General features: G+C 45.0%; 3 protein-coding genes across 3 annotated transcripts in view; all 3 read right to left on the minus strand.

The window, feature by feature from the left end:
- LOC135256005 (mucin-2-like) overlaps window positions 1-3,410 on the minus strand; it is a 10,918-nt gene extending 7,508 nt beyond the window's left edge. Inside the window, exons 1-2 of the mRNA XM_064337879.1 lie at window positions 2,708-3,410; window positions 10-1,706 (exon numbers count right to left, since the gene is read on the minus strand). Of these exons, the coding sequence (XP_064193949.1) occupies window positions 10-1,706; window positions 2,708-3,410 (2,400 nt within the window). The remainder of the gene's footprint in view (window positions 1-9; window positions 1,707-2,707) is intronic.
- LOC135256028 (mucin-5AC-like) overlaps window positions 1-12,198 on the minus strand; it is a 181,088-nt gene that overhangs the window by 99,730 nt on the left and 69,160 nt on the right. The window lies entirely within an intron of this gene.
- Window positions 4,114-6,718, minus strand: LOC135256006 (mucin-5AC-like). Its single transcript, XM_064337880.1, has one exon. The coding sequence runs from the start codon at window positions 6,622-6,624 to the stop codon at window positions 4,114-4,116; it is 2,511 nt and encodes an 836-aa protein (XP_064193950.1). The 5' UTR covers window positions 6,625-6,718.

Raw genomic sequence — 12,198 nt, forward strand, 5'->3', positions numbered from 1 at the left:
CGTGTGAGCTCTTGTTGGGGTTGGAGCTTCAGTTGTCATCTGGGCTGCTGTTGGTGGTGGTGCTGCACTTGTCGTTTTAGCAATGGTTGTGGGTGCTGCTGCAGTTGTAGTTGGAACAGATGTTGTGATTGGAGCTGCTCTTGTTGTTGGGCCAATTGTTGTTGATGGTGTTGCACTTGCAATTGTTGTGGTTGGAGCTTCAATTGTTGTCTGGGCAGCTGTTGTTGGTGGTGCTGCACTTGTCGTTTTAGCTATGGTTGTGGGTGCTGCTGCAGTTGTAGTTGGAGCAGTTGTTTTGATTTGACCTGCACTTGTTGAGGCAATGGTTGTCAGTGGTGCTGCACTTGTAGCTGGAGCAATTGTTGTGGTTGGAGCTTCAATTGATGTGTGGGCAGTTGTTGTTGGTGGTGCTGCACTTGTCGTTTTAGCAATGGTTGTGGATGCAGCTGCAGTTGTAGTTGGAGCAGTTGTGTGTGTTGCTGCAGTTGTTGTTGGAGCAATTGTTGTGGTTGGAGCTTCACTTGTAGGTGGAGAACCTGTTGTGGCTGAAACTGCACTTGTTGTTGGAGTAATTGTTGTGCCTGGAGCTGGACTTGTAGTTCCTTCAATTGTTGGGGTTGGAGTTGCTCTTGTTTTTGGGTTAATTGTCGTTGATGGGATTGCACTTGCAATTGGAGCAACTGTTGTGGTAGGAGCTTCAATTGTTGTGTGGGCAGTTGTTGTTGGTGGGGCAGCACTTGTCGTTTTAGCAATGGTGGTGGGTGCAGCGGCAGTTGAAGTTGGAACAGTTGTTGTGATTGGAGCTGCACTTGTCGTTTTAGCTATGGTTGTGGGTGCTGCTGCAGTTGCAGTTGGAGGAGTTGTTGTGATTGGAGCTGGACTTGTAGCTGGAGCAATTGTTGTCTGTGCAGTTGTAGTTGGAGCAGTTGTTTTGATTGGACCTGCACTTGTTGAGGCAATGGTTGTCAGTGGTGCTGCACTTGTAGCTGGAGCAATTGTTGTGTGTGCTGCTGCCGTTTTAGTGTGAGAAATTGTTGTTGTTGGAGCTTCACTTGTAGTTTCTTCAATCGTTGGGGTTGGAGTTGCTCTTGTTGTTGGTCCAATTGTTGTTGATGGGATTGCACTTGCAATTGGAGCAACTGTTGTGGTAGGAGCTTCAATTGTTGTGTGGGCAGTTGTTGTTGGTGGTGCGGCACTTGTCGTTTTAGCAATGGTTGTGGATGCAGCTGCAGTTGTAGTTGGAGCAGTTGTGTGTGTTGCTGCAGTTGTTGTTGGAGCAATTGTTGTGGTTGGAGCTTCACTTGTAGGTGGAGAACCTGTTGTGGCTGAAACTGCACTTGTTGTTGGAGTAATTGTTGTGCCTGGAGCTGGACTTGTAGTTCTTGTCGTTTTAGCAATGGTTGTGGGTGCTGCTGCAGTTGTAGTTGGAACAGATGTTGTGATTGGAGCTGCTCTTGTTGTTGGGCCAATTGTTGTTGATGGTGTTGCACTTGCAATTGTTGTGGTTGGAGCTTCAATTGTTGTCTGGGCAGCTGTTGTTGGTGGTGCTGCACTTGTCGTTTTAGCTATGGTTGTGGGTGCTGCTGCAGTTGCAGTTGGAGGAGTTGTTGTGATTGGAGCTGGACTTGTAGGTGGAGAACCTGTTGTGGCTGAAACTGCACTTGTTGTTGGAGTAATTGTTGTGCCTGGAGCTGGACTTGTAGTTCCTTCAATTGTTGGGGTTGGAGTTGCTCTTGTTTTTGGGCTTAATTGTCGTTGATGGATTGCAGTTGCAATTGAGCACTGTTGTGGTAGAGCTCTCTAATTGTTGTGTGGGCAGTTGTTGTTGGTGGGGCAGCACTTGTCTTTTTAGCTATGGTTGTGGGTGCTGCTGCAGTTGCAGTTGGAGGAGTTGTTGTGATTGGAGATGGACTTGTAGCTGGAGCAATTGTTGTCTGTGCTGCTGCCGTTTTAGTGTGAGAAATTGTTGTTGTTGGAGCTTCACTTGTAGTTTCTTCAATGGTTGGGGTTGGAGTTGCTCTTTTTGTTGGTCCAATTGTTGTTGATGGGATTGCACTTGCAATTGGAGCAACTGTGGTGGTAGGAGCTTCAATTGTTGTGTGGGCAGTTGTTGGTGGTGGTGCGGTACTTCTCGTTTTAGCAATGGTTGTGGGTGCAGCTGCATTTGTAGTTGGAGCAGTTGTGTGTGTTGCTGCAGTTGTAGTTGAAGTGATTGTTGTCAGTGGTGCTGCAGTTGTAGTTGGAGCAATTGTTGTGGTTGGAGCTTCACTTGTAGGTGGAGAAAGTCTTGTGGCTGAAACTGCACTTGTTGTTGGACCACTTGTTGTGCTTGGGGCTTCGCTTGTAGTTTCTTCAATTGTTGTGGTTGGAGCTTCACTTGTAGGTGGAGAAACTCTTGTGGCTGAAACTGCACTTGTTGTTGGACTAATTGTTGTGCCTGGAGCTGGACTTGTAGTTCCTTCAATTGTTGGGGTTGGAGTTGCTCTTGTTTTTGGGTTAATTGTCGTTGATGGGATTGCACTTGCAATTGGAGCAACTGTTGTGGTAGGAGCTTCAATTGTTGTGTGGGCAGTTGTTGTTGGTGGGGCAGCACTTGTCGTTTTAGCAATGGTGGTGGGTGCAGCGGCAGTTGAAGTTGGAACAGTTGTTGTGATTGGAGCTGCACTTGTTGTTGAAGTGATTGTTGTCAGTGGTGCTGCACTTGTACCTGGAGCAATTGTTGTGTGTGCTGCTGCAGTCGTGTGAGCTCTTGTTGGGGTTGGAGCTTCACTTGCCGTCTGAGCTGCTGTTGGTGGTGGTGCTGCATTTGTTGTTTTAGCAATGGTTGTGGGTGCTGCTGCAGTTGTGGTTGGAGCAGATGTTGTGATTGGAGCTGCACTTGCTGTCGGGGCGATTGTTGTCAGTGATGCTGCAGTTGTAGTTGGAGCAATTGTTGTGGTTGGTGCTTCAATTGATGGGTGGGCAGTTGTTGTTGGTGGTGCTGCACTTGTCGTTTTAGCTATGGTTGTGGGTGCTGCTGCAGTTGTAGTTGGAGCAGATGTTGTGATTGGAGCTGCTCTTGTTGTTGGGCCAATTGTTGTTGATGGTGTTGCACTTGCAATTGTTGTGGTTGGAGCTTCAATTGTTGTCTGGGCAGCTGTTGTTGGTGGTGCTGCACTTGTCGTTTTAGCTATGGTTGTGGGTGCTGCTGCAGTTGTAGTTGGAGCAGTTGTTTTGATTTGACCTGCACTTGTTGAGGCAATGGTTGTCAGTGGTGCTGCACTTGTAGCTGGAGCAATTGTTGTGGTTGGAGCTTCAATTGATGTGTGGGCAGTTGTTGTTGGTGGTGCTGCACTTGTCGTTTTAGCTATGGTTGGGTGCTGCTGAGTTGCAGTTGGAGAGTTTTGATTGACTGGACTTGTGCTGAGCATGTTGTCGTGAGTTTGCTTTAGTTGGAGCAGTTGTTTTGATTGACCTGCAGTTGTTGAGGCAATGGTTGTCAGTGGTGCTGCACTGTGCTGGAGCAATTGTGTGTTGCTGCTGCAGTTTTCAGTGTGAATTGTTGTGGTGGAGCTACTTGTCGCTGGAGTGTTGGTGCGCATTGTGTTTTAGATTGTGTCAGCGGCTGTAGTGAGCAGTTGTGTTTTGCTGCAGTTTAGTTGGAGCAATGTTGTGTGGTTTGTAGTGGTGCTGCCTGGTAGTGGTGCAATGTTGTGTGTGCTGTGCAGTTGTGTGTGTGGACTTGTTGTGTGACTTCACTTGTCGTTGGCAGTTGTTGTTGGTTGGGCGCACTTGTCGTTTTGCAATCGTGTGGATGCAGCTGCAGTAGTTTGGCAGTTGGGTTGCTGCAGTTGTTGTTGGAGCATGTTGTGGTTGTAGCTTCTTTAGTGGAGACTGTTGTGGCTGAACTGCAGTTGTTGGAGTAGTTGTTGTGCTGGAGCTGGACTTGTAGCCTTCAATTGTTGGGTTGGAGTGCTTGTGTTGGGCAATTGTTTTGAGGTTGCACTTGCAGTTGTTGGTTGGGCCATGTGTTGTCAGGTGGTGGTGCGACTTGTACGTTTTAGCAATTGGTTGTGGGTGCTGCTGCGTTTCAGTGTGGAGAATTGTTGTGGTTGAGCTTCACTTGTAGTTGTCTTAAGTTGGGTTGGCGTGCTCTTGGTTGTGTTGGGCAAGTTGTTTGTTGATGGCATGTTGGCAGTTGCAGTGGTGTGCACTTTTGTGGAGGGCTTCAATTGATGTGTGGGCAGTTGTTGTTGGTGGTGCGGAACTTGACGTTTTAGCTATGGCTGTGGGTGCTGCTGCAGTTGCAGTTGGAGGAGTTGTTGTGATTGGAGCTGGACTTGTAGCTGGAGCAATTGTTGTCTGTGCAGCTGCAGTTGTAGTTGGAGCAGTTGTTTTGATTTGACCTGCAGTTGTTGAGGCAATGGTTGTCAGTGGTGCTGCACTGGTAGCTGGAGCAATTGTTGTGTGTGCTGCTGCAGTTTTAGTGTGAGAAATTGTTGTGGTTGGAGCTTCACTTGTAGGTGGAGAACCTGTTGTGGCTGAAACTGCACTTGTTGTTGGAGTAATTGTTGTGCCTGGAGCTGGACTTGTAGTTCCTTCAATTGTTGGGGTTGGAGTTGCTCTTGTTGTTGGGCCAATTGTTGTTGATGGGGTTGCACTTGCAATTGGAGCAACTGTTGTGGTAGGAGCTTCAATTGTTGTGTGGGCAGCTGTTGTTGGTGGTGCTGCACTTGTCGTTTTAGCTATGGTTGTGGGTGCTGCTGCAGTTGTAGTTGGAGCAGTTGTTTTGATTTGACCTGCACTTGTTGAGGCAATGGTTGTCAGTGGTGCTGCACTTGTAGCTGGAGCAATTGTTGTGTGTGCTGCTGCCGTTTTAGTGTGAGAAATTGTTGTAGTTGGAGCTTCACTTGTTGTCTGGGCAGCTGTTGGTGGTGCGGAATTTGTCGTTTTAGCTATGGTTGTGGGTGCTGCTGCAGTTGCAGTTGGAGGAGTTGTTGTGATTGGAGCTGGACTTGTAGCTGGAGCAATTGTTGTCTGTGCAGCTGCAGTTGTAGTTGGAACAGTTGTGATTTGACCTGCACTTGTTGAGGCAATGGTTGTGTATTCTGCTGCAGTTGTAGTGTGAGGAATTGTCGTAGTTGGAGCTTTACTTCTTGGTGGAATACCTGTTGAGGCTGGAACTGCACTTGTTGAGGTTGGAGCTTCACTTGTCGTCTGGGCAGTTGTTGTTGGTGGTGCGGCACTTGTCGTTTTAGCAATGGTTGTGGATACAGCTGCAGTTGTAGTTGGAGCAGTTGTTGTGTGTGTTGCTGCAGTTGTAGTTGGAGCAATTGTTGCGGTTGAAGCTTCACTTGTAGGTGGAGAACCTGTTGTGGCTGAAACTGCACTTGTTGTTGGAGTAATTGTTGTGCCTGGAGCTGGACTTGTAGTTCCTTCAATTGTTGGGGTTGGAGCTGCTCTTGTTGTTGGGCCAATTGTTGTTGATGGGGTTGCACTTGCAGTTGTTGTGGTAGGAGCTTCAATTGTTGTGTGGGCAGTTGTTGTTGGTGGTGCGGCACTTGTCGTTTTAGCAATGGTTGTGGGTGCTGCTGCAGTTGTAGTTGGAGCAGATGTTGTGATTGGAGCTGCACTTGCTGTTGGGGCGATTGTTGTCAGTGGTGCTGCAGTTGTCGTTTTAGCTTTGGTTGTGGGTGCTGCTGCAGTTGCAGTTGGAGGAGTTGTTGTGATTGGAGCTGGACTTGTAGCTGGAGCAATTGTTGTCTGTGCAGCTGCAGTCGTAGTTGGAGCAGATGCTGTGATTGGAGCTGCACTTGTTGTTGGGGAAATTGTTGTCAGTGGTGCGGCACTTGTAGCTGGAACAATGGTTGTGTATTCTGCTGCAGTTGTTGTGTGAGAAATTGTCGTGGTTGGAGCTTTACTTCTTGGTGGAATACCTGTTGTGGCTGTAACGGCACTTGTTGTTGGACCACTTGTTGTGCCTGGGGCTGCGCTCGTCGTTTCTTCAATTGTTGGGGTTGGAGGTGCTCTTGTTGTTGGGCCAATTGTTGTTGATGGGATTGCACTTGCAATCGGAGCAATTTTTGTGGTAGGAGCTTCAATTGATGTGTGGACAGTTGTTGTTGGTGGTGCTGCACTTGTCGTTTTAGCTATGGTTGTGGGTGCAGCTGCAGTTGTAGTTGGAGCAGTTGTTGTGTGTGTTGCTGCAGTTGTAGTTGGAGCAATTGTTGTGGTTTGAGCTTCACTTGTAGGTGGAGAACCTGTTGTGGCTGAAACTGCACTTGTTGTTGGAGTAAATGTTGTGCCTGGAGCTGGACTTGTAGTTCCTTCAATTGTTGGGGTTGGAGTTACTCTTGTTGTTGGGCCAATTGTTGTTGATGCGATTGCACTTGCAATTGGAGTAACTGTTGTGGTAGGAGCTTCACTTGTTGTCTGGGCAGCTGTTGGTGGTGCTGCACTTGTCGTTTTAGCAATGGTTGTGGGTGCAGCGGCAGCTGTAGTTGGAACAGTTGTTGTGATTGGAGCTGCACTTATTGTTGGGGAAATTGTTGTCATTGGTGCTGCACTTGTACCTGGAGCAATTGTTGTGTGTGCTGCTGCAGTCATTGTGTGAGCTCTTGTTGGGGTTGGAGCTTCACTTGTCATCTTGGCTGTTGTTGGTGGTGCTGCTGCACTTGTCGTTTTAGCAATGGTTGTGGGTGCTGCTGCAGTTGTAGTTGGAACAGATGTTGTAATTGGAGCTGCTCTTGTTGTTAGGCCAATTGTTGTTGATGGGGTTGCACTTGCAGTTGTTGGGGTTGGAGCTTCACTTGTTGTCTGGGCAGCTGTTGTTGCTGGTGCAGCACTTGTCTTTTTAGCTATGGTTGTGGGTGCTGCTGCAGTTGTAGTTGGAGCAGTTGTTTTGATTTGACCTGCACTTGTTGAGGCAATGGTTGTCAGTGGTGCTGCACTTGTAGCTGGAGCAATTGTTGTGGTTGGAGCTTCAATTGATGTCTGGGCAGCTGTTGTTGCTGGTGCAGCACTTGTCTTTTTAGCTATGGTTGTGGGTGCTGCTGCAGTTGTAGTTGGAGGAGTTGTGCCTGGAGCTGGACTTGTGGTTCCTTCAATTGTTGGGGTTGGAGTTGCTCTTGTTGTCGGTCCATTTGTTGTTGATGGGATTGCACTTGCAATTGGAGCAAATGTTGTGGTAGGAGCTTCAATTGTTGTGTGGGCAGTTGTAGTTGGTGGTGTGGCACGTGTCGTTTTAGCAGTGGTTGTGTGTGCTGCTGCAGTTGTAGTTGGAGGAGTTGTGATTGGAGCTGCACTTGTAGCTGTAGCAATTGCCGTCTGTGCTGCTGCAGTCGTTGTGTGAGCTCTTGTTGTGGTTGGAGCTTCACTTGTAGGTGGAGAACCTGTTGTGGCTGGAACGGCACTTGTTGTTGGACCACTTGTTGTGCCTGGAGCTGGACTTGTAGTTTCTTCAAATGTTGGGGTTGGAGTTGCTCTTGTTGTTGGGCCAATTGTTGTTGATAGGATTGCACTTGCAATTGGAGCAACTGTTGTCGTAGGAGCTTCAATTGTTGTGTGGGCAGTTGTTGGTGGTGGTGCTGCACTTGTCGTTTTAGCTATGGTTGTGGGTGCTGCGGCAGTTGCAGTTGGAGGAGGAGTTGTGATTGGAGCTGGACTTGTAGCTGGAGCAATTTTTGTCTGTGCAGCTGCAGTTGTAGTTGGAACAGTTGTGATTTGACCTGCACTTGTTGAGGCAATTGTTGTCAGTGGTGCTGTACTTGTAGCTGGAGAAATTGTTGTGTGTGCTGCTGCAGTTTTAGTGTGAGAAATTGTTGTGGTTGGAACTTCACTTGTAGTTTCTTCAATTGTTGGGGTTGAAGTTTCTCTTGTTGTTGGGCCTGAAGTTTCTCTTGTTGTTGGTCCAATTGTTGTTGATGGGATTTCACTTGCAATTGGAGTAACTATTGTAGTAGGAGCTTCAATTGATGAGTGGGCAGTTGTTGTGGGTGCTGCTGTACTTGTCGTTTTAGCAATTGTTGTGGGCGCTGCTGCAGTTGTAGTGTGAGGAGTTGTTGTGATTGGAGCTGTACTTGTAGCTGGAGCAATTGTTGTGTGTGCTGCTGCAGTTGTAGTTGGAGGAGTTGTTGGGGTTTGAGCTGCACTTGTTTTTGGGACCTGTTTTGTGGCTGATGTTGAACTTGTATTTGGAGTAATGGTTGTGGGCGATGCTGCACTTGTTGTTGAAGTTATTGCTCTGGTTGGTCCTAAAGTTTCTGTAGCTACTGTGGTGGGAGATGTAGTGGTAGCTATAATACCAGCTGTGCTCATAGATTTTGTTGTTGTCGTACCTTCAGTTATGAGTGGAACATTTGCTGTTGTTGGAGCTTCACTTGTAATTGGAGCAATTGTTGTGGCTGGAGCTCCACTTGTAGTTGGAGGAACTGTGGTGGGTGGGGTTGCACTTGTAGTTGGAGGAACTGTGGTGAGTGGGGCTGCACTTGTAGTTGGACTAATATTTGGTGGTGCTGCACTTGCAGTTGGTGCAATTGTTGTTGTAGTTGCACTTGTAGTTGGAATCGCACTTGTAGTTGGGGTAATTGTGCTTTTCGCTCCACTTGTTGTTGGACCAATTGTTGTGGCTGGCGCTACCGTAGTTTCTGCAGCTGTTTTGCTAGTGGGTACAATTGTATTTGTTAGACAAATTGTGGTGGTCAGAGATTCAGTTGTTATAGGTTTTTCATTTGTGGTTTGTAGCTTGTTTGTGATTGGAACTGCAGTTGTAGCCAGGGCAATATTTTTGGATGGTGCTCCATCTGCTGTTTCCTCAACTCTGTTGCTGGGAGATACAGTTGACAGGGGAAGATTGGCTGAGGTCAGGTATTCTGTTTTTGTAGGCCTTTCAGTTGTGTTTGGCAGCTTTGTGGTGGTTGGAGTTGCACTTGTAGTTGGAACATTTGTTATTGTTGGTGCTACAGTTGTAATTTCTGCAGGTGTTTTGGTGGGGGATACAATTGTAGTTGTTAGACAAATTGTGGAGGTCAGAGTCTGAGTTATTGTAGGACTTCCAATTGTGGCTAGAGATGCACTTGGAGTTGTAGAAATCGTTGTGCTTGGTTCTAAAGCTGCAGCTGTTTTGGTGCCAGATACAACTGTGGTTGTTAGACAAATTGTTGTGGTCAGTGATTCAGTTGATATATGACTTTCAGTTGTGGCTGGCACAATCTTTGTGGCTGTAGCTGCACTTGCACTTGGAGCAATTGGTGTCGTTGCAGCAACCATAGTCGTTTTTTCAGTTGTACTGGGAGATACAGTTGAATTTTGAATTTGAGATTCAGTTGTTGTTGGACCTTTAGTTTGGGGTGGAACCTTTGTTGTGGCTGGACCTGCACTTGTAGTTGGAGTAGTCATTGTGGTTGGTGCTGCACTTGTCATTTCTGTAGCTGTTTTGGTGGCAGGTACAGTTGTAGTTGCTGGATGATTTGTGGTAGTCAGAGTTTCAGTTGTAGGACTATAAATTGTGATTGGCACCTTTATTGTGGCTGGAGCTTCATTTGTAGTTGAAACATCTTTTGTTGCAGTGGTTGTTGATGAACTTGCTGTATGATCATCAGTTGTAAATATTGTAGGTCTTGTTGTATGAGGTTCAGTTTTTGCTGTGCTTGTGATCTCCTTTGTTGAAGGCCTGTTCTGGACTGTTGTTGTTCTAAAAATGTATTTAGTAAAACATTTTGGAATATAATTTTTCAGGTATTTTTGGATTTCAACATTTATGATATGAATTTCAAAATTGAAATTAATTATAATACTTACAATTGTCCTTTTCCTCCATTGATTTGCCAGCATATATAGACTGTAGTTGAATAAACATTTTCAGTTGTACTCACATCATGTTATTAGGCTCATATTTCCACATGTATGTAACATGTAATAACAACAAGGCTTGTGATTTATGAAGATTTATATTACAAACAGGAAAATAAAATCGCAACCATCAGATTATTGTATATTTAATATATATTAGAAAATAAGAATGTAATTTCAGATAATAAGAATGGTTTTCCAGCTGCATATTAAGTCTCAAAATAACTTTATATAACTTTAAATAGCCTTTATTGCATTTTTAAATGCTGAGTACCCGTGTCTTATTAAATATAATATCCAAAGTGATAATCATTAAGTGATTGTTTATCCCAGAATACAGTTCATACTTCCCTGATGTAAAAAATGTAAATGTAAGGGAAACATACTTTTAATATTATTTAGAATTTTGCCAATTGAACTAGAACCACAAATATCATCATTTTGAGGCAATGGCAAGATATAGCGTACTTACCCACTGTCACTAAGACCCTTATTCCTCTTCTTGTTTTAATACCATGGTACACAGAGGGTGTCCGTCTAAAATAGCAAAAAAAGCGGCAATATGTAAATGGCCACACAGATGTCCTTAACTTGACAACAGGTGCATGCACAGATAGACACCCCTTCTGCCGAGTAAGACCCCCCCCCCCCCCAAAAAAAAAACAATGAGATGCTATATCTGTCTGTCTATTTGATCCATATTTATTATTATTAATAACAATAATAATAATAATAATACATTTATTTTATATAGCGCTTTTCAAGAACTCAAAGATGCTTTACAATAAGCGATACATACATACAATGAAACATACAATTCAGAGACAAAAAAAAGGGGGGGAAGATAAACATCAAGGGAAAGCTAGGGAAAAGAGGTGGGTTTTAAGACGTGATTTGAAGTGAGTGAGTGAGTCAGAGGTACGGATGTCAGGGGGGAGGGCATTCCAGAGTTTGGGGGCGGCAAACCCCAGTGGAATGCTATGCCATCAAACGCAATACACACACCTCTTTTGAACAAAAACATGAGATGCTGTTAAGGGTAATTACCTCCAAATTTGTTTAGGACGCATTGTTACACATCTGAACTACAGAGGGTACTGTTGTGCCGGTGATAAAGCAGGTTGGTTTATTGTGCATTTTAAAACTGCCCCAGAGGTTTTCAGTCTGTCACATGCATGTAAAGGCAGGATCCGATGGCTTCTGTACTTGCAAACCTGTAGCTTTTGCTTGCTAGCCAGTTATACTGGATACCATTCACAAACGAGTGCAGTTTTTAAAGCGGATTGATAAAGGCATTTTTTTGCAGATCACTGAAAATGTAAAAAAAGAAAAAAAACCTGAGTCTTATCAAACAGCTTATATAAATTTAAGTTGAAATACAAGATACATTCTTTCCTTATATGGAAGCCAGGCGCTTCATCATGGATACAATATGACCTTCATCATGGATGCGATACAACCGTCATCATGGATGCGATACAACCGTCATCATGGATGTGATACAACCGTCAGCATGGATGCAATACGACCTTCATCATGGATGTGATACGACCTTAATAGTCCAACATTCTGGCCTCACCTCAGGCAAGATAAAAACGCACTACAACAACCGAATTAATCACCTTTCAGTGCAATACATGGGGACGAACACAGAGCGTGCGTGCACACACACACACACACACACACACACATACGTCATACAGTTCACCTTCTTGTGGAGGTTTATAGTGGCAATGCTAAAAGAACCTGGAACCTCTCGCACAGGTTTCTTCTAAGCCATGGACATTGTAAAACACTGACCAGAAGCTCACAGTGGACAGAGTGGCCAAGGTCATAAATTCTAAATATTATGTGATCAGTGGCAAAGCTAAACCGGAACTGACTAGCAAGGTTGCACCGTGCACAGAATCTTTGACCCTCAGCATTAAAAAGAAAATGTTAGTGCACATTTAATGTAATAAGATTTTGTTGTTACGGAAGTTCAAAATTACTGTAGGCCTATATGTCGAACATCTATACTATGTAGAGGAGAGAATAATGTGTCTTTTGATACTTCAGCTGCAGTCCTGTGCTAAGTTCATCTTGGGATCTACTCAACACTTCCTGTGGTTTTGGGGTATGTCATCACATGTGATAACCTGCTCCACTATAAACATACACACACAAAAAAAACTGCTCCAGCATGAACAGACACACGTGACAGCCTGCAGCCCAAAATCATTGTGACATTGAGTAATCGGCTTCCGTGTTTCAGATAATATTATTAAACGTTCTAATGATTCTACTAATCATAATTCCACTTCACTAATCATTTGCTCATTGCTGGATGATCATGTAAGTCAGTAGTGTCAAACTCGTTGCCATGGAGGG

The sequence above is a fragment of the Anguilla rostrata genome, chromosome 5 (genome assembly GCF_018555375.3).
Source record: "Anguilla rostrata isolate EN2019 chromosome 5, ASM1855537v3, whole genome shotgun sequence".
Classification (NCBI taxonomy): domain Eukaryota; kingdom Metazoa; phylum Chordata; class Actinopteri; order Anguilliformes; family Anguillidae; genus Anguilla; species Anguilla rostrata.

Coding starts and splice junctions, on each gene's coding strand:
- LOC135256006 (XM_064337880.1), bottom strand. CDS start 6,624: ATGACAAGTGAAGCTCCAACCCCAACAAGAGCTCACACAATGACTGCA.